The 21,529-nt window shown below is 45.5% G+C and overlaps 1 protein-coding gene and 1 long non-coding RNA gene across 4 annotated transcripts in view; one reads left to right on the top strand and one right to left on the bottom strand.

Annotated features, from left to right (window-relative positions):
- The window catches only part of LOC310754565, a 632,985-nt gene that overhangs the window by 485,763 nt on the left and 125,693 nt on the right, over window positions 1-21,529 (top strand). The window lies entirely within an intron of this gene.
- OPHN1 (oligophrenin 1) overlaps window positions 1-21,529 on the bottom strand; it is a 125,646-nt gene that overhangs the window by 24,855 nt on the left and 79,262 nt on the right. For all 3 annotated transcript variants that reach the window (XM_083596367.1, XM_083596369.1, XM_083596368.1), the window contains 5 exons: window positions 17,584-17,668; window positions 17,031-17,089; window positions 13,305-13,410; window positions 6,997-7,156; window positions 1,089-1,236 (listed from right to left, as the gene is read on the bottom strand). In XM_083596367.1, the coding sequence (XP_083452493.1) occupies window positions 1,089-1,236; window positions 6,997-7,156; window positions 13,305-13,410; window positions 17,031-17,089; window positions 17,584-17,668 (558 nt within the window). The remainder of the gene's footprint in view (window positions 1-1,088; window positions 1,237-6,996; window positions 7,157-13,304; window positions 13,411-17,030; window positions 17,090-17,583; window positions 17,669-21,529) is intronic.

The raw sequence follows: 21,529 nt of genomic DNA, 5'->3' as shown, positions 1-21,529 counted from the left end.
AGGAGGCTCCACAGGAATGGTGGTAGCTTGCTCGCTTCCGACCACCTGTGCGCAGCTCACATGATGATCAACACCTGTCTTGGGCCTTCACTTCAGAGGAGACGCGCATGCCTCTTCAGCAGCCAGACTCATCTGTGCCGCTTGGCTTCCCTCCTCTCCTATTTCTGCCACAGACTCTCCCGGCTCACTAAGCCCCGCTACCTCTTCAGCTAAAGACTCCTCCCAGTCTTCTCGCTCTTCTCCACCTGACCACTCATTATCATCCCACCACCAATCCCCCAACTCTGAGCCTTCTTCCCTTGGAGGTTCCCCAGCTGCTTCTCTCTCCAATCCTCTCTGCGTTCAACCAGTCTGTAACAGTTACTCACTCCCAAAGGAGCCAGTGATGGCCACCAACTTGGATGGCTATAAAAGAGGGTTATAGAAATCCAGGGAGGAAAAGAGAGGGCTATCAATGGCTACTAACCATGATGACCATGATCTGCCTCCACAGCCAGAAGCAGCAACGCATCTGAATCCCAGCTGCTGGAAATGTCAGGAGGGGAGTGTGCTTTTGTGCCAAAATCCTTTTCCCAGGGGGCATCTGATTGGCCACTGCGAGAACAGGATGCTAGACTAGATGGGCCAATGGTCTGATCCGCAGCCTCTTCTTAGGTTCTTATGTTTCAGAGCAGGAATTTCTTGTAGTTAATAGACTAATAGGCTAAACCCATTGGAGATTGTTTTTTCTTTTAAAAAATGATAGAAAACCACTAGCAAGTTAAAACAAAACCACAAAAGATATTTGCAGGTATTTGAGGCCTTGGTGGGCCCCAAGGAGATTTTTAAGGGCACTCCATCAAAGGTATATATGGGGGGCAGCTATAGTCTGTGTGGGGATAATGCTTCCTGATTCAGAGTATTATGGGATATGTATGCATGCAAATTTTTTTTACAGCAAATAGTGTGGGGGTTTTTTACCCTTGTGAAGTGGCAGCTGCTGTTGCTCTCTTTAAAAAATGAACAAGTGAGCTGGGTGCACACACAGAGCTCCAGTGCAGCCCCACATGAAAGGATGGGAAGCAGTTACCAGGATCAGCCCCACTCACCTTCACTGTCTTCCACGGAGCCTCCAAAGAAGACGGGCCTCTCCCGCAGAGGGCGCTTGGAGATGGTGATGGGTTTGTGCCGTCGAGTGGCTACCCGGGGAGGAGGCACTGGGGGTGCAGCATTGTCCTCAGGGGGGCCAGAATATATCTGAGGGGGGAGGCAGGAATATAGCAGATATTAATATTATGCAGCTTTAAGCAACTGGATGCATAAAAAACTGACTCCTTTTGGAATAAAACACTGCCAGGACCCATGAGCATTGTTCAGAACTTTACTTGAGGAAAGTTCTTCAAAACAGAACAGAAAATATATAGTGATACATCCAAATAATTCTATACAGTATCATGAGCATGACCAGCACAGGCTCATGGAAGATTACTTCTTCCAGAAATTGAAACTGTCTCTCTCTCCTATTCCAGCCTGCATTACCCTGTGTACTGCATCTACCACCACCACTTTTGGACATGAACCTGCTGTAGCACTCAGCTGTACTCTATTTAGCAAGCCAGAAGCTCAATGAAGTCCTGCAGCAAAGGTCTCCCTATATCCTTTCCCCTTGTGGGCAGTGGGTTCAAGCCACCCAGTGACTATAGCTGGACCCCTGAGCACAGTCATGGGATACTGAGGAAGAAACACAGTGTGGTGTCAGGATTAGACTAGGATCTGGGAGACCGGAGTTTGAATCTCCACTCAGCCGGGAAGCCCACTGGGCCAGTCACTGCCACTGAGGAGAGGGAGAAAGATGCAAGACACCTTGAGCTCCTTGGAGAAACAAGGTAGGATATAAATGTGATGCAATAAAAAATAAAGGAACAAAACAAAACACAAAACGGAAGGACTAGTAACCTGCATTCTGCTAAAGCTAGCAATAACTAATTCTTAACATCCGCCAGTTAATGGGGAGCCTCTTGAAAATGTCTTGGCCAGTCACAGACATGAATCTTCCTTGTCTGCACACACAGTAATTTACAGTCTATTTGATTGTGCCAACAGGAGGCAAAGGATCAACAAAAGTGACCACAGATGCAGCAGGAGGCTGGTGAAAAAATTGCTCAATTCTGCAGTAGTTTAGTTGTAGTTCATCTTAATTTGGCCTACTCCAATTTTCGCATGTAGTAGCTAATTTACATTTCCCTCCTCCAAGATTCATTCAGCGTGTGTAACGCGCCATTCATTTCCCTTTTTGAGATTATTCAGCTTGTACCTTCCATAACCCAAAATAGATTCCCTACTGCATTTCTCGAAATGCATTCCTTTTCAGTTCCATAAACTCAACCCCAGTGCCCCCTACCCTATGACAAGCAATATTCTGAATAGAAGTTTGCCCAACCCACTAAGTAAGATAGCAGGCCATTTACACCCCCAGCGTGAGTCTGCCTCCGCCACCTCCTTGCCTCTTAGCATCCCACTAGGCTATCCCACCACCCACCTTAGTAGCCACTGGCTAGGACCCTCTCAGGCCTTGTTTGGTCACTACCCTCTCATTCATTTGGAGCGAATTAAAAAGTTCACTTTCAATTGCCACCTGTCCTGTTTCCAGAGATGCTTTAGATATACCAAATCATGGGGGGGAAATTACAGTGAAGCAATTACTCCCAACCCAACCTTGGTTTGCCTTATTTGTTTTAATGTGACTGCCACACTACCACAGGAAGAGGTGCCAAAGTAATATAACACCATCCCTTGACACTGCTCCTGCCTCAACCCCATGGAGCACAAAGGCCTGCCAAAGTATTTAGTAGTGACAACAGACCATAAGCATTGGGGCTTTGTTGTAAAGACCAGCATCTGAGCCATAAAGAAACTGGGGGCCCCCATTCTATAGCACTAAGGGGACCTCATTTTTTATAGTTTTCCAGGCTGTAATGGGTACACACAAGCTGCTGACATGGAACTAGCTGCTCTGCAGCTTCCATCCAATTTGTCTCTCCCAGCTAACATAAAATATGTTCTATGGCTGGTGGCAGCTGGGCATCATCCCCAGGCGTCTGCTTTCAGAATACCTAGGGAAGGGAAGCATTCTGTGAATGTGGTCCAAGTTTCTTGAGATCAGTCTTGCTCAACCTGGTGCCCCCAGGATATCTGGGGCCACAACTTCCAACATCAGGATGGGAGTTGTAGTCCAAAACATCCAAAGGGCATCAAGTTAAGATCTTCTGCCCTTCCCCCACAGAATAAAGCAGCTGTTAATCTCTAGTGGGCTTTGAAGCCCGTTGGCTGCATGGCAACAGCATTTTCTACAGCTTAGGAAACAAGAATAGCCAAATGTTCTCCCGGTCTGGATGCCAAACAAATTTGGGGATTTGTGGCAAACCCCTCCTGCCACTCAAGAGAAAATGGCTGAAAAGCAGTTGCAATTAACAGAAATTAAGATAGCAGAGCAGGGCTTTCACAATGTCTTATCCTTGGTTCTTACACACCTAGGGGTCTGCCAGCAAGGCTGTGTATGTTGACTTCAAAATGACCTGCAACATTACAAACACTGTTGTATGAAGTGCTCCCCCCCCCCCCCCGGGCATATTTATTTCTCATTTGCACCCCATTCTTCAGCCAAAAAGTCTCCCAGGGTGTTCTAAGTGCAATTTGTTAAAACAAGGATAAACTGTCCCCACAGGCTTAGAATATAAAACAAAAACCACAACTTGCAAGGGAAAAGGGAGGGAAGAGGAAAATAATCCAGTCCTTGAACAGTTGTTTCTAGAATGCCCAGCTAGCACAGCTGAGGGCCAGGAGATGCCAGGCAGAGCTGGTCTCTCAGTAAACCTGACAAGAGCGAGCCTCCTGCTTCCCGTTTCTGCCACTGAGGCAGCCTGAGGGAATGGCTGCCCCCCCCCAGGTGCCAGTTGAGGAGAGGAGGCCTGATGAGGCTGGCCTCATGAAGTCAACGGAGGGGAGTACTGCTTAATAGCTCTCTCTCACTGCTTTGCCTTTCTGATGAGAAATGCCTCCTACAATGCAATTAGTTACTTCTTTATTATGCCGCATTACCAGAAGATTGGCATCAACGGACAAAAGGTTGGTTCAAATGCAACGACTTAATAAATCATGGCTAGTTCATTGGGCGTTCATTCTGCACGCCTCTCCTTCCTTTCCCTCAACAGCACTTTCATCTTGCTCTCTTTCAGCCACACTTTTCCGTTACGGCTGAAACGTGGTACCCTGGTTTACTGCACAGTGTCAAAGCCTCTGTTACAAGCAGAGAGTGTGCAGGCCCTGCACTTCTGTCCTGATCCTCTGGCTTAACAAATAATAATAGGCTTGACGCTTCAGCCCCGGCCTTCTTTAAGGTACAGTTTCCTGTTGCATCCAAAGCAGGGGATTGTGGGTTTAATAAAAGCACAGTTCGAAAACTACCGGCTTAGAGTTTTCAAACTGTTCTGCGAAAGGAAGCACCTCTCTTTTCATTGCATGATCAAGAAAAAGAAACTTTTTGCCGGACTAGAACATTTCCTCACCTTGCTGGAGGCTTATGGGAGCTCATTTGGGATTACCATTCCTCCTACCTCCCCCTCTCCCCCCCCCCAATGAAAAAAAGACTGCAGCTTTGTGACTTTTTAGTTGAGAGAAAAGACAAGTACGAGGAGACATGACCGAAGTTTATAGAATTATGCAGTTCTCAATTCTTGCTTGTACCCGGGACTGTATATTCTCTGCAGTGATCACACCATATTTCGGAGCACTATAGCTCTCGATTTAAAAGCCACAATCACAAACCTCTCCAAGAAGCTGTTCCTACCCCCAGCTAGGTTCACACTATGTAATGAGGCAGTAAAAAGCACATTAATTTTTTTCATATGCGCAGGTGGTATTGACCTAATCTTTCAAGTTTGCAGAGCAGGGTTTGTGTAATGCCAAGACTTGTTTCCAGGGGGATCAAGTTTTTAATTTAGCTGTAGCACTCAAGTTTAAAGCTGTCAAAGCAGTAATTACAACACACCAACCCAGTGAACAATTCCGCAGTCCTTTGAGACTTCACAATTCACCACATAAATAATATATCATGCCTGCTTGAAAACTCATTTGAAGTGTTTGCCTATGTGCGTACGGAAACATTTCCACTCCACACCCACCCAACCAACCCATTTTAAGACTCAAACCTAATAAAACATTACTAGCTTAACCTTATCGCTGCAGAAATTAAAGGCCAGGAAAGAAGACATCTTACTTTTAATTAAAAGACACCATTCCAGAGATTAGAAAAAGGGCTTGTTTTATATGGTTCCACTCACCCCCCCCCCTGCTGGCCAGAATCTCTTAAGAGAAGGTTTGGGGAGGAGGTTTGAAATAGTGGTTAAAACTTTGAGGGCTGAGAAATTTATTCATTTATGGTATTTATATCTCACCTTTTAGTCTAAGGAGTTCAAGGTGGCATACATGGTTCACCCCCCCAGTTAATTCCTACAATGACCCTGTGAGGTAGGTTAAACTAAGAGGTTGTGCCTGGCCCAAGGTCACACCCTGTGAGCTTCATGTCCGAGTGGGTATTTGAACCCTGGTCTCTCCCAGGTCCTAGTCTGACACTCTAACCACTACACAGCACAGGGTCAGGTAGACTTTGCATATACTGAATCCAGACTGGGGAAGAAGACTTGGAGTGGCTTCAAGATGCTTTCTAGTTTATTATTCAACACCTGGCATTTTGAAATCAAGGATTTGGAACTCTCTAAATTTTTAAATAAAATTCAAAATGCACCAGAAGTCTCTCCAAACCACAGTTTTGTTTCCAATCTCCCCTATTTGCCTCCAGTCTCCTTTGCTCCAGTTTCTTTCAAGGAGGACTCCCAGCACCAGAAAGGGAAATGGAGCAGCGACCAGCTGTTGGCCTCCTGGCTTGTGAGATATTTCCGGAGAGCTTAAGTGCAGGTCTAAGATGTCTGCGTGAAGATTCAATTTTAAACAGGGCTTTTAAAAAATGTTTATCCTTTTTTGGCGGGTGGAGGGAGGGAGTTGGATTGTTTAAACTGGATTTTTAATTAAAGGCCACTTTTCCAGGTCAATAAAAAAAGCTGTGGTGCTGGTGGTAATCTCCTGAAGCATTATAGAGAAGGCTCCATCGGTCAGATATTACACTGCTTTATTGCTTTGCTAATGTGGGTTCAGGTAATGGAATCCCACGAGAACATAAGAAGAGCCAGCTGGATCAGGCGCAATGGCCCATCTAGTCCAACATCCTGTGCTCAGTGCCCCAGTGGGAAACCAGTAAGCAGGATTCGAGCACAAAAGATCGCTCTCCTCCTCCTGCGGTTTACAGCAACTGGAACCCTCTTTATCTCCGATAATCCCCATCCTTAGAATTGCTAGGCAGAACATCCAAGTGTGGCCCACCTGGGAAATCTTCCACTGCAGTATTTCACCACCAGATCTCTGCTGTTTACTCAGTTCTCAAATGATGAATATGCATCTTCCACAAACGAGAAATGATGCTTCCTTTAGGAAGCATGAAAATTAAAATTTCTCTACCCAATCGACCACAAACCATTCCTTCTGGAAAGTTCAGGACTTTGTGTTTGGCTTTTATTTACTTTCTCACACACAAATACACCCACACGCCTTCCACGAAATAAACATTCATTGTGTAACATGAAGCACATTAAAAGCTCTATTTAGCTGGTTTCTTCCTATGCATAATTGTTTAGAAAGTATATGGCAGTATTTTGCCACTCTTCCCCTCCCACCACCACCATAGGTATGTAGCGCAATCTCCATGCCTGTCTACTCAGAAGCAAGTCAGGTGAAATCCACAGGGCAGGGCTGCAGCCTTAATCATTCTTGATGAAAAGCAACCTAGCCCTTGTAAAATCCCTTTACAAGGGATAAGCACTTCAATCCTAACTCAAGTGAGGCTCTTTGCTGGGGGGGGGGGGCAGGGAAAAGTAAGAAATCGGTGTACTGTTGGCTCTGCCATACCTTGTGGAAATGCTCAATGAGGATCTCCACCACAATGTTCTGAAACTTGATGTTCATCATCGCAGCGACGGTGTCCTCCTGGGCTCGCATGAGTGTGGGGCCAAATATGACCCCCATGTTAGATGGAGACATCAGGTTCTCCCGGCTGTGTTCACACACGCTGTCAGGAGAGGGAAAAGAAAGCAAGAAAATTAGGGTGGAAATCAGAGGAGCATCTGATCGGGGATTCTGGAGCCGAAATTCCATGAACCGCAAGGCTTGGTTCCCCAACTACAGTCATACCTCAAGTTGAACGTGCTTCGGGTTGAGCACGTTCGAGTTGTGCTCCGCAGCAACCCAGAAGTAATGGAGCGCATTACTTCCGGGTTTTGCCGCTCGCGCATGTGCAGATGCTCAAAATGACGTCACGCGCACGTGCGGAAGAGGCGAAACGCGACCCGCGCACACGCAGATGCGCCGTCGTGTCTTACATTCCATTCGGGATGCAAACGGGGCTCCGGAACGGATCCTGTTCGCATCCTGAGGTACCACTGTACAGCTGTTCGTGGACAGGGAGAGCCTGTCCACTATATGTTGTGCATTAGTAACCTCAAAGCTGGACTGCTGCGATGTGCTCTATGTGGGGCTGCCCTTGGGCCTGGTTCGGAAGATGCAACTGGGGCAGGGTACTGCAGCCAGATCAGTGGCATGGCTAGGGCTTTTGCCACCTGGGGCCGATACCGAGTTTGCCGTCCCTCTTGCTGTTCCTCATCTGGGAACCCTGCTGGCTTGCCACAGCCCTCCCCTCCGCTACAAGTGTATTTCCCTTCTGTCCCCGTCCCCCGCTAACGAAGGGGCAGGAAGGAACTTGACTCCCAGACTCCACCTCTTTGCTTTACTTGTATTGCCACACCAGGCTGGAATAGGAGAGCTCAAGTACTTTTAAAATAAACATTATGAATAGCAGCAGCATCTGACATGCTGACTTGTAGTGCAGGGGGCAGGATCTCATACAACTCACTGAATACAAGAAGATCTGTGCTATCATACTGTACATTTTAGAAAACTATGACAAACCCATAAAAACACACTAATAATTACCCTTCTTAGCAGCATCCCCAGGTCTTGGAGAATTTCAGCCAGGGCTGAGACTCCTTGAGGGGATTGCTGGAGACGGAAGTATAAACACTCATAGCGTCAAGTTCCAGAACACTTGCTGTGCACACGAAGGCAGACTCCCTTCGAGCAAACTCAGACTTCTACAAATCCACCAGAATAATCATGGCAACAGGTACCCCCTACCTATGCTATGGTTGTGATTATTATTACTTATATATTACTTTTCCATCTGCCTTCTCTCTGGGGCGAAGGTTGCTACCGTAATCTACCAAACCCTTGGCACGTGTTTAGAGAGGAGAGGCAGAACCACCACACTGGGGGTCTGGGAGAAAGACTGTGACCTCCTCCTCCCCTCTTCCCACCTCCCCCCACCCCCAAATGTGATGGGCTGCTCCACCGCCTCCTCAGATCCCCAGAACAGCATTAAGGCCGTAATGAACTAAAGAACAGACAACAAAGCAGAAAAGGTCACAGGCTGCTCAGGGACGACTTCCTCAGGGAGAGCCTTTCTGCCTCCTCACTCTCCCTTCCCAGCAGCCTACATGGCACCCCCCCCCCCCCGTTCCCTTTAACCAAGCAATAAAACAACCACGGAGCCCTCCTCATGCTTGAAATCTTAGCTGCTCCCTGCTTTCCTCCTCCATTCAGCCAGTGGGGACGCCATCACCCTGCCTCCCCCGCCACCCAGTTTGTTATGCCCTCTGCACCCCACTTCCCCCACCAGTGAGCCAGACTGTTTATGGGAGCTTCTGGCCGAAGATGTGCTGGCTGCCCAACTACTACTGAGCCAGGCTCAAAATCCTTGCATTAATTCATAAGCCCTGAATGACCTTAGGGACCTTGCCTGAGTACTTACAACTCAAAAGCTGAGATAACCTGCAAGAATGTTGCTGGTCATTCCCTGGGTTGGCAAGGTTCATTTGACCACAAAAGGAAACCAAGCCTTTATTGTTAGCTGCCCAGTCCTGTCAACTCTCTGCCGCTGGAGATTCAGCAGGCTCCTTTGCGCTAACTTTTAAAACATCCGCTGAAACCTTTTCTGTTCTGCAGGCAATTAAGAGGACAATAGCCCACAATGGGCTATTGATGCCTGTTTTTAATTTATTTTTGCTTTAAACTTGTTTTTATTCTTTCGTGACATTTTTGTTTGGTCTTTATCTTTTTAATGCTCTAAACTATTTTGTGATTTAGTGGTATATAGCTATTCAAGTAAACAAGCAAGAAGGCAAGCAAGCAAGCAAACAAACAAACAAACAACCCCACCCCTATGGTGAAGCATCATGGGATTCTTCTGCATTATTATTCATTAACAGAAATATATTAAAGAAGTTTACAGTAATAAAAACATAAAAGCATACAGTAAAAGCATTAAAAAAGTTAAAAACACCAGTAAACCATTGCGGAAGGATGTCCTCTTAATTGCCTGTAAACACCTGGCAGAATATAACTTTTCAGCAGGCTTTTAAAAGTTGGCACAGAAGGTGCCCACTGAATCTCTAGTCACAGTGTTCCACTGCACTGGCCCAGTGATGCCCATTGTTATCAAATGAGCCTCTCCAGCTCATTTTGTGTGATGGGGTAAAACGTAAGAAGAGCCTGCTGTATTAGGCCAATGGCCCACCCAGTCTAGCATCCTGTTCCCACATTGGGAACATCCAACCTGATGTCCCAATGGGAAGCCTGCAAGCTGGACATGAGCACAGCAGCACTCTGCCCACCAGCAATTCCCATTAATTGGTATTCAGAGGCATACTGGCTCTGACGGTGGAGGCAGAACATACTCTTGCAAACTCTAAAAATGAAACTTGCAGACATTTCAGGTGCACCTTCAGAAAGTTGGCAAAAAAAGTAGATTTGACATCCTTCAGATGTATACGTGGGTGTCTACTGCTGTGCTCCCGCCTGTTATTAATTCTCTTTTCTTTACACAAGCACTTTTGCTTGCGCAGTTTTGATACTTTTGTGTAATGTTGGAAATTTTGATTGCTTCTTTAAAGTTCAAGCCAATGCTTTAAGCAAATGTTAATGGGTTTGGTCATAAACCAGCTTGAGGCTGTGGTTTAATAAATTTGCAAAAAGCAAAGGGAGAGGCAAAAAAATAATAATGCCAGCAATGTCAAACCCATGTGGGATACATGTCTCAGTTAAATCACAATTCAGTGGCTCCCAAACTCATTTGAGGGCCCTGGGACCCTGTGTTCCAGAAACTCATCCCCAGTGCACCCTACCCTATGAAAAGCATCACAGCAGAATTGCCTGCCCAATAAAATTCAAAACATTAGTGATTAATTGCAAAACCCAATTAAAATGATTTAGCTTAATTAATTCAACAAAACTGATAGACTTGATCCACTGATGCCAGGTTTTCGAAGTACACCTGCAGTGCCCGCCCCTGCCACCTCCTTGTGTCTTAGAGCTCCCCTAGGTAATCCCCCCAACCCACAAGGCAGATCCCTCCACAATGAGATCCACCCCATAGTTGAACATGCCTCTTTTGCACCAAAAAGGGGGACAAGGAGACACACTGAGAGAACCCACTGTGCGAAGGGGAGCACGTGCTCCCCATGAGGCAGGTGGCGAGCGGGAGACCCAGAGGGGCAGTGACTGAGCTGCGAGGGACCCCGGCGGTGGTGCTGCCTGCTGCCTGCACACAACGCCTCCTGACTGCATCATTTCTCGCTCCACCTTGGACCACCTCGGACCCCCGCAGCACTCCGCTCGCCGCCTGCCTCATGGGGAGCGCTCTCTCCCCTGCACGCAGCGGGTTCTCTTAGCATGTCTCCTTGCCCCCCTTTTCAGCGCCATGAGTTGGCTGCGTCTTTAGTGCTCACCACGTGCACTAGCTTGTTGCTGGTAGTGGCGGCGAGCCAGAAGCCAGAGAGCCAGCAGCAGCAGGGAAGGCCAGATTTAGGACCCTGATCCGGCCCGAGAGCCTGAGCTAAGTGCATCATCTTTCCACCTGGCGCTCTTGAACCTGTTTGCAGAAACAGAATGGGACTTGAAAATAGCAGCCCAGGGCTCTATTGCCCAATGCTGAAAGACCTTCTGTCTTAGTCATTTGGATTTCTGGTACTCTGGGGTTTGGCAAATTGCCCCCCTTGAAACATATCTCGTAAACTTAAAATAACTAAAGGGCAGAGCTTGAAAGACAGGCTTTTTTGGCTCTATGGAAGTATATGCAAATGCCTGGTTGTTCTAAGGCTTTGTAGAACCATAATTAATTATTATTATTATTATTATTATTATTATTATTATTATTATTATTATTTATACCCCACCCATCTGGCTGGGTTTCCCCAGCCACTCTGGGTGTCTTCCAACACAATATTAAAATACAATAGTCTATTAAACATTAAAAGCTTCCCTAAACAGGGCTGCCTTCAGATGTCTTCTAAAAGTCTGGTAGTTTTTCTCTTTGACCTCTGGTGGGAGGGTGTTCCACAGGGCGAGTGCCACTACTGAGAAGGCCCTCTGCCTGGTTCCCTATAACTTGGCTTCTCACAGCGAGTGAACCGCCAGAAGGCTCTCAGCGTAGACCTCAGTGTCCGGGCAGAACGATGGGGGTGGAGACGCTCCTTCAGGTATATATACAGGACCGAGGCCGTTTAGGGCTTTAAAGGGCAGCACCAACACTTTGAATTGTGCTCAGAAACGTACTGGGGGCCAATGTAGGTCTTTCAAGACCGTGTTATTAATTAAACTAAATAGTATTCATTGAGTTTTGAATAAATGTGCAATCAATTGTTACTCTTCTTCCTCTTCTTCTTATTTGCATTATTATCTTCTCTAGTGGGTCGTGCAAATCACTATTTTTAATGATGCTTTTTATAGGGTGGGGGGCATTTGGCGTGAGTTTATGGAACCAAGGGGGCCTGAAATGTTTGGGAACCACTGCTTTATTATCTTTATTTTTTCATTCTTTGTTTTCTTTCTTTTTGCCATGTCTGTAAGTCCTAACAAAACCAATAAAATATGGAAGGAGGAGGAGGATTTCAACAAATCTTTGGGGCCAATGGAGCCTGCAACGAAATCTATGCCAGAAGACTGAAACCAGAAAGAGGAAAAGGCTGGAGATTATAATCTACATCACACCCAGCAATTGCACAATGAAATTTCAAATTGCCAAAACCAGACATATTTTCCTCTGACAAGCACTTAAGAGTGGTGCTTTGTTGGAGAAGAAGAAGAAAAAATCACATTTCTAAAACTGATTTTCCTGAGGTCTGGAAACAATCAAACCCTTTTGCTCTGAAAGCAAAGGCTTGTTCTCAAACATCCTCCTTGCCGTATCAGAATTGCAACAGCCTCCCATTTCTAGATTATTATTATTTTCTAAACTTATTGGTTTTTTATTTTATATAAGTAACTCAAAGTGGCTTACAACAATAAATAAATACTGCATTCATGAAAAACAAAATCTAAAACATCTTCACATTTTTAAAAACTGGATTGAAACTCAAACACACCTGCACAAAAGGGCCACAGATAATTAAAAGCCAGAGGCCTGACAAAAGTCTGCTGCCACCGGCAATCTTCCTGGGGAGAGAATACCACAAGTGGGGTGCCACCACTGAAAAGGCCCCGTTCTCGTGTTACCACCCTCCAGAACCCTTGCAGAGGAGGAACATGAAGGAGGGCCTCAGGTGATGACTGCAGGATTTGGGTCAGTTCATATGGAGAGAGGCAGCCCTTGGGGTATTTGGGTCCTGAGCCGTTTAAGGCTTTATAGGTCACACCCAGCACTCTGAAATGGAAACTATTGGTAACCAGGGCTGTTGGGGCAAGCTGGCATTATGTACCTATCATGGGCAACCCCGAAGAAGAGAGGATGTGTTAGGCCATCACCAATAGCCAAGACTCTGTTGGGTCTATAGTTCAATCCACACTGCACCACACATACATACCATGAAGGCAAAATCCTGACAAGCAACCCTTCTGTGGAAGGCAACTCTGACAGAAGTCACATGTCAACTGTGGATGGAGCCTAATGCTGGCAGTGGGTGTGTCCAGAGACAAAAAACAACAACAACCACTGTGTCCAACCCCTTCCTTTTCTCTCCCCACCCCCTTGTATAGATCACTCTTGCTGGAGTCCTGATCACTTGCAGGGAGCTTCTGGAATCAGGCCCAGGGCACAGTTGAGCAGAAGTCCGCCAGCTGCCAAGCCCCCTGCTTTACAGTAGGAATCTTGCATAGAAACGCCAACTTACTGGACCAGGTGCCTGATGATCATTTCTAGCATCTCTCGGTTTTTGTCAGGGAGTTTATAGACAAGGGAATGGATCGCCCCCAGCCTATAATCCAGGTTGTCAGACTCTAGGAAGGAAAAAATAATCAGATTTTCAGTTTGAGGTAAATACACAGAGGCTTCGCTTCTGGTGCAAACAGCAGCTGCTGTGTGTGTGTTTAAACAGGACACGTCAATTGGGGGAGTTACACTGTCTCTCCTCACTTCCAGATTGTGATTCAGGCTCCCCCAGGGTTGCTGCTTTCAAAACAAAAAGCGTGCGAACTAACTCAATCTTTTAGTGTGGCAGCATCTACTGACATCAGGCAGGCGCCACCTGTTAAAACATTTTTATTTTGGCAACTCTACCTAGATGTTTACAAAGCTGGGGTGAGTTCTTTTTTTTTTTTTTAAATACATATTTATTAAAGTTTTACAAAACAAAGAATTCATCATTTCAAAATGTATCATTTCCATACATAAAGCTCAAGAAAAACAAAAATATATGACAGGAAAGAAAGGAAAGAGAAAAAATAGAAAAACAGAAAAAAGAAAAACACTCTTTCTTAAATTTATAAAGTTCCATGCCCCTCTGTCTTGACCTCCTCACATCCCCCTTTTTTGTGTTCCACTTTACTCCAATCAGATTCAGCAAATTCAAAACATTGTTTCAGCCATACTTAATGTTATATTCTAATTATTATGTCCCCATTTTCCATTATTTTAATCCGTACCTCATCTTATAAAATATGACATAATATTGTTCTGTTCGTAACCCCTTATCCTTTTTTTTTTTTAGATTCTTCTTTTCACACACCTTTGGCCAAAGTCACACAAACCCTGTTACTTTTACTTCCCACATCCTATTGACACTCATACAAAGCTGGGGTGAGTTCTAATCTGTTTTTCGTCTTTTCACATTTTGGGAAGTCTTAAAATTATTGTTGTTGAATTTATTATTATTATTTTTTTACTTTTACCTGTTGAAATTTTCTTATTGGTAATTTTACTATTTTATCTTTTTTGTAAACTGCTTTGAGGTGCATTTAGGGGGGAGGAACCCAAGCAGTGTACAAATTGTATTAAATAATAAAAAATATTAACTGCAACGAGCAACAGCTGCTCTTGGCTGCGATGAAAATCAGTGTCACAATACTGATTTTGCTAAAATCTTGCTGAGGGCAGGGAGGATTTTGTGCAGAAATAAGTGGAACTCAAAACACAGGCAGTTTCTTATTTAGACACAGCTCATAGCATTTGAAAAAGAACTGGGAAGAACAGAGAAGTCAGAGGCTGCTAAAAGAGGGAATTGTTGATGGCCCGGGTAAATTTTCAATATAGTTTCCCCCTCCTTGTTTGTTTAGCCTGGAAGAGACTGAGGGGTGAGATGAGAACCATCTTCAAATATCTGAAGGGCTGTCCCATGGAAGATGGAGCAAGCTTGTCTTCTGCTGCTCCGGAAGGCTGGATTCAAACCAATGGTTTCAAATGGAAATTTTGACTAAACATTAGGAAGAACCTTCTGACTGTAACAGCCATTTCAACGGTGGAACTGTCTCCCTTGGAAGATGGTGGACTCTCCTTCCTTGGATGTTTTTAAGCAGAGGATGGGTGGCCACCTGTCAGAGTTTCTTTAGCTATGATTCCAGCACCTCCAGGGGCTGGACTGGATGAGTGTTGTGATTCCTTTCCAAAGCCCCATTTCTACCACCTCACCATTTAAACTAGAAGAATCCTTCACTCTTATGCATGCATTTTCCCATGCAGCTCTGAGTCTCCACATACACACCATGCTCTCCAGCTGTTTTGGACTACAACTCCCATCAGCCACAGCTAGCACAGCCACATAACGCTGGGTTGATGGGCGTTGTAGTCTAAAACTGGTGGAGGTTAGAGGGATTGATTGATTGACTGAAACTGTCCTCTCCCAGGGTCCTGGCTCTGTCCCAAAGCACCTTCACAGCCAAGGTGCAGAGGTTGGAGCCTCCCTGCTGAGTGATAACAGGCCTCCATGATGCCTCTGCGATTGGCCACTGTTGAGCCAAGGAGAATCTTCTGACAGTAAGAGCTGCTTTGACACTGGAACAGACTCCTGTGAGAGGCAGTGGAGGTTTTTAAGCTGTCATGTATGATCTAGCTGAGATTCTTGCATTGCAGAGGGTTGGATTAGATGACTCTTTGGGTCCCTTCCAACTCTATGATTCCATGCTATTTTGTCTGTATGGCAGCATGGGGCTCACGTTACAATGTCAACTGGGGGGGGTGCAACTGGGGGGGGGTGCAGATTCTCCTTGGCTAGACATCTCTCTGTCCTTCAATCAAGCCCAGAGCAACAGGCCATTGATCTCCACTTGCCCCAGCTCAGCACAGAATGCAACCTTTCACCACCTGTGGCAAGTCTGTGCTGCATTACACCTCTGCTCCAGATCAGCTGGGCTCTTGTGAGCCCAATGATAGAGACTGACCATGAGGTACTACAGTGCGAAGCTTAATTTTTGCAAATTTCTTCAGTGCGGGGTTTTTTAAAATATGTTCTTGAGTGTGAGGGATTACAACCTGCTATTAATTGGATAACATTTAGCTTGTTAAGTCTACGTTTAATGAAGAAGCAAATAAATGGCTTTCAGAAAACCAAGGAATTTTAATTTTACCTTCTGCAAATGTCAGGCGATGATAATTAATTAATTAATTAACAAATATTAATATTACTTTGCAAGTACTTGGCAATCATTTTTAATGATCACTATGTGATTTTACACACATTTTACTGACCAAGCAAAGATAAATTGTATTAATTCAACCCGTGGGATAGGATGCGAGAGGGTAAGTTGTGAAGGCTCTCTTGCACTTGCTTAAGGAAGCCTGTGATTCAAGCTAGCTTGCAAACCCACGAAACCATTCACAGAGAAACAGGGAGAGGAGGTTGGATGCCGAAAACGGGAAGCACCAGGGAGCTCATTACAGCCAGCAGGAGTTCAATCAAGATGACCAGATTCTTGATTTATCCACTCATTTAATTAAATTGTTGTCCGGGCCTAGTAATACAATACTGTGCAAATTTGGACTGTCGACCTAATTGAAAGGTTTCAGAGTTAATTAACCGTGCTGCTTTGATTGTCCATGGAGCAATCAATTCAAAGGGGGGGAAAACATTGGCCATGACGTCCTCAAGTGAGATTTGCTGTTCTTGCCCTAGCTCAGTGGTTCTCAAAGTGGGTAGTCCTGCAAGGGGGCAGCAGGGGAAGCACCGGAGGTCTATTGACTATTAGACTTTGAAAAGCAGGTAACACAGGATCAAGTCCATCAATTTTGGTGAATTAAACTCAATAGTTTTAATCCGATTTTGGATACACGTGCAATGAACTGTTACTGTTTCAAATTTTATTGCATTATTATCTTCCTTAGTAGGCATACACAATACAAAAAAGAAATTTGGGGGGCACTTGGGAGGAGGAGGAAATATCCATTTTGGGAGGTAAGTAGTAGGACCTGCCTTAGTTTATATGAGAGGAGAAGAGGCACATGTCCCTGTTTTCTATGTGCTATCACCTCCTTTACAGAACATGAGAAAGTGGTTCTTCCAAGGCGCTTAGCACAGATCTAACATTCCAGAGAATAGAACCTTGTCCTCATCAGGCAAATGAGCTCACACCCTTCAGAAAACTACTCTTAATAGCAGCTCGCCACCACCCTGCTCCCAGGCACTTACTGGCAGCTAAGATCAATTCTTTGTGAAGCTTATACGTCATGACAGGTTCAGAGAGATTCCTGTGGGTGGGGGAAGAAAGAGAGAGTTCAATGCATAAGTTCCATAGGAAACAGGGAGGCACAGCTGTGCTCTACGCAATCTGGAACAATTTGTATGTTGTTGTTGTTGTTGTTGTTTTAAAAAATCTCAATAAATTCCATCAAGACCACTCTATGTCCAAGGCCCTGGTGATATGAGTTGAAGTTTCCTTGTTTCATGGACAGGGACACAGCTCAGTGGAAGAGCTCCTGTTCTGCATGCAGAAGGACCTCGGTCACTTCCTCAGCTTCAGGTGAGCATAGCTGGGAAAGATTTCCACTGACACCTTGAGTGGAGAGAATTGGGCAAATGGAGCAGCCGTCTAAGGCAGTGCTCACAGGATAAGACAAGTGCAGTGAAACACAGGAAAGCTGTTTTTAACCAGCTCCATGCCCTCTGTCCACCCACTCTGTGCAGATTAGCTAGATAAAGGTCAGATATTTTAGAAAGCAGAAACTGAGAAAGAAGAACCTACCTGAGGTAGAACTTCAATGAGCTTGTAATTGTCTTGATGTCCCAGTCACTATTTTGGAAGTCCACATCCCCTGGGCACTTCGGGTCTGGAGAGAGGAAAAGAGAAGAGGCAAAAAATAATAATAAAAGGTTTAGAAAACAGACCAGGAAACCACCGTTTGTAACTTCTTGTTCCGTGAAGGGAAGCAATTAAAAAATTTCAGGCTCAACAGTCTGAGAAAACCGCAATGTTACACCACCTTCCCCTGGTGTTCCACTTGAAATTTGCTCTCCTTGTTATTTTCATTTTATTGTTCCCAATGACAAATGAATTCCTTTTGGTATTGAAAGAAGGCCAAGGGGAAGCACAGAGAATATCCAGAACACGGTCCCCGTGATGAGATTCATCCAAGCGACCACAACATTTTTGTGGAAGTGCAAAATACAGTATTTAATGGAGAAAGTGGCACCCCCAAATTTCCACTGCGGGTGAGGGGAAGAATGGCTCAAAAGTGTGAGCAGCGGAACCACCTGGGGCTCTCCAAAGGCCAGGTGCATCTCTCTACTACCACCACCCTGGGTTATTTATTTACTTACTTATAAATATTTAGATCCCACCGTATCACAATAATATATCAGGGCAGTTTACAACAGTAAAAATAAGATAAAAACATACAAGGGAAGCATAAGAAATTAAAAGGAAAGACGTTAAAAACAAATGCTGGTAACCCAATGTGAAAGGATGTATTCTTCATTGCCTTCATTGCTATTGGCTTCAGTCTCTCCTGCAAGACGAGGGAAGAGTTTTCTTGATTGTTGGTCCAAAGGCTTTGTTCAAGCCTTCATATATTTGGTGAGTGCTGCCGCTGTCAGCAGTGAGTTGAACACTCCAAGGCAGCTTTAGTCGTTGGCACATTGTCTGGCAACTCACTGGGTATCACTTTCTCAGTGTAGAAAGCATCTTTCAACAGGGTAGCTCACAAAAGACTTTTGCAGCAATAACAAGGCTCCATGTCTTTTATGCTGGCCTCAAGCCAGTCGTGGATCTGTGGTTCTCTTTGACTGCCTATGTCGTAGGTTGCCTCTTTGATGCAGCTCCACCTTGCTTTGATGCTGTCAGCTTAGTACAGCTTGTTCAATGGAATCAGAGAAACATTCACAAAGTTCAGGTATGACTGTTCTGACAGTGTTGATTTGAGGCCACACTTTCTGCTTGTATCTTATGCCAATCAGGTTGAGCTTATAACTCGTAACTGCTGCCTCCTATATTGCTTTTGCTGCATTTGTAGCACCAAAGTCACCTCTCTGGGGTGCAAGCCTGTGCAGTGTGTGTGGAGGTCCTGGGCTGCCCAGGACAACAAGACCCCCTGATGTGGCCCAAAGGAAAGGAAAGCAATACATTTGGCACCAGGAGTTTCTGGAAGGAGGTATACAAGACACCATTCAGTGACCTAAAGAGACTCCACTCTGGATACTGCACACAGCTGGTGGAATAGAAGTTTTCAGCAGGTGGTTAAAAAGTTGAAGCAGAAAGTACCTGCTGAATCTCCAGTGGCAGAGAGTTCCACAGGACTGGGCCCATGACACTAAAGGCTTGGCTTCTCACTGTCACCAAATGAGCCTCACCAACTTGGCAAACAACCAACAATGTTCTTCCAGATGATCTCAGTGATCAAGTTGGGATACTATAAGGTTCAGGTGAAGTTTACCCTGGACCTAGGTTGTTCAGGGCTTTGTAAATCAATGCAACCTGGCTCGGTAGTAGATGGGCAGTGCAGTGCAGCTGTTTTAACAATGGTGTCACGTGCCCTCAGCCAGAAGCTCCCATCAGCAATCTGGTTGCAGTGCTCTGCACCAGCTGGAGCTTCTGAAACAGGCCCAAGGGCAGTCCTACACAAAGTGCATTGCAGCAATCCAGTCTGGGGGTTCCCAGTGGCCACACTAGAATTTGCACCTAGAATTTCTAATCCATTGCAGCTCTATGTTTTGTTAGTGTCAAGTGGGATTGATGGTGCCAGAAGCAGCAGCAGTAGCAAACTGGACAACCAAACCAAAGCACATTTAACAAACCCCAGCAGGGTCTCTCGATAGAAAGCACATGGAGCTATTTGCCCAGAGGAAAGGCAGGAGGACTATTAACAGCCATCAAACACACTTTGTCCCATGTAATTAATCATCAGAGAGTGTGACCCTGCCTTGTACAACTCAAGACTCTACAGGAATCCAATATAACAACAGGAAGGGAGAGCACAGCCAAGTGTTTTGAAACAAAAAAAAAGGGCAGCCAAGGAAGTAGGGCTCTTAGAGGAATCAGCAGGCACTTTGCTGATTGGCAATAAAAAGGACCTGCTCAGAAAGTGACGGGGAGCCGGGAGATTTATTTCTTAGAAAGTGTCAATATTAACACCATCATAGCAGCCAGCTGGCCCTGACTCCAAACAACCACCTGGCTTCCACAATGATGTAATGGGAAAGAGTTGGCAGACCAAGTCCCCTCCAGCCTTCATGCAAAGCCACCCACTAAGATCTTGAAAGAGTGGTGCCATGATTTACTTTTTCTAAGCCCAAGCCCTCCTCACAGTGTAAGAGCCTGCTGGATCAGGCCAACAACCCATCCGGGTTAGGTTCCTGTGCTCACTGTGGCCAAATGGTCCCTATTGACCCAAGAATCCAGATAGACTGCCTCTGGGTCTGGAGGTTCCATAAGAGCATCAGAAGACCCCAGCTACTGGACCAGGCCAGTGGCCTATCTAGTCTAGCCTCCTGTTCTCACAGTGACCAATGTTTCCACCAATGGTTTCCACCAATTAATATTCAGACACTTTACTCAGTCTGGCTTTGGAGAAAGATCATTGCCTCCTTTTCCTCTATGAATTGGTCAAATCCTCTTTTAAAGCCGTCCAAGTTGGTAACCATCACTGCTCCACGTGGGAGCGAGTCCCACTGTTTACCTATGTGCTACATCAAGAAGCACATAATTGTATCTGACCTGAATCCTACAATGTTCAGGTTCATTGGATGTCAAATTGGGCAATGATATCCAGGAAAGGTGTCCAAACACAAAAAGACCTGGCAGACAGACGAGGCACTTTCCAAAATCTCCAGCAGATTATTTGCTGGGCGTGTAAATCAAAATAACCTGCATCAATCTCTGTAAATGTATCCACCTCTGCTTCTTAACCTCTTGTTGTTTTCCTGCTGTTGATTCTACCATTATTACAGTTGTGATATGTGCAGCTTCATTATATTAATTCCCAGTCTAACGTACATTTATCTATTGTTATGTATGAAATATTCACATTTCCAAAAACTCCCTCTTCCTGCTGTCCTGCCCCTAGTTGTTGGCATCTGTCTGTCTCAGGAGACCATGCAGGAATGCACCTTTGGGAGTGAAGTCAAACTGCTGGAAGGTTGCAGCGTCTGCTGTGGCTCTAGAGACTGATACGGGAGAGACATGTTTCGTTGCAGCTGGGGCAGATGAAAGCATCCAGCTGTGCTGCTGCAGATGCAACATGGCGTTTTTCTCTGTGAGCTCCTCCCAGAGGTCATTCCTCCTCTGGTCACTGCTGTAGTTATACAACCTGACAGTCTGTCTCCAGGCACTGCGGTTGTCTGCAAGGGACTCCCACACAGCAGGGTTGATGTTGCCCACCTTCATTTGCCCACCTTTGTAATGCAGAGTTGGTCTGCCTATGGGCCTGGTTCTTGAAGCTCCCCATGGAGCACGTCCTTGGGGGTCCTGCCATCTTCCATTCTGTGGACATATCCAAGCCAGCACAGATATTGCTGAGACAGTGCGAACCTGCTGGGAATGTGGGTTTGTTTGAGACTCTATCCTGCCATGTGATGCGCAAAATCTTCCTGACGTAGCACATGTGGAAGGTGTTGAGGCATCGCGCTTGTAGGTTGCCCACGATTCACTTCCATAAAGCAGCGTGCTCAACACGCAAGCCTGGTAGACCTTCATC

Source organism: Podarcis filfolensis, assembly GCF_964270895.1.
Source record: "Podarcis filfolensis genome assembly, chromosome: Z".
NCBI lineage: Eukaryota > Metazoa > Chordata > Lepidosauria > Squamata > Lacertidae > Podarcis > Podarcis filfolensis.
Note: the sequence above shows the minus strand (reverse complement) of the source record. Positions and strands in the feature narration are given on the sequence as shown.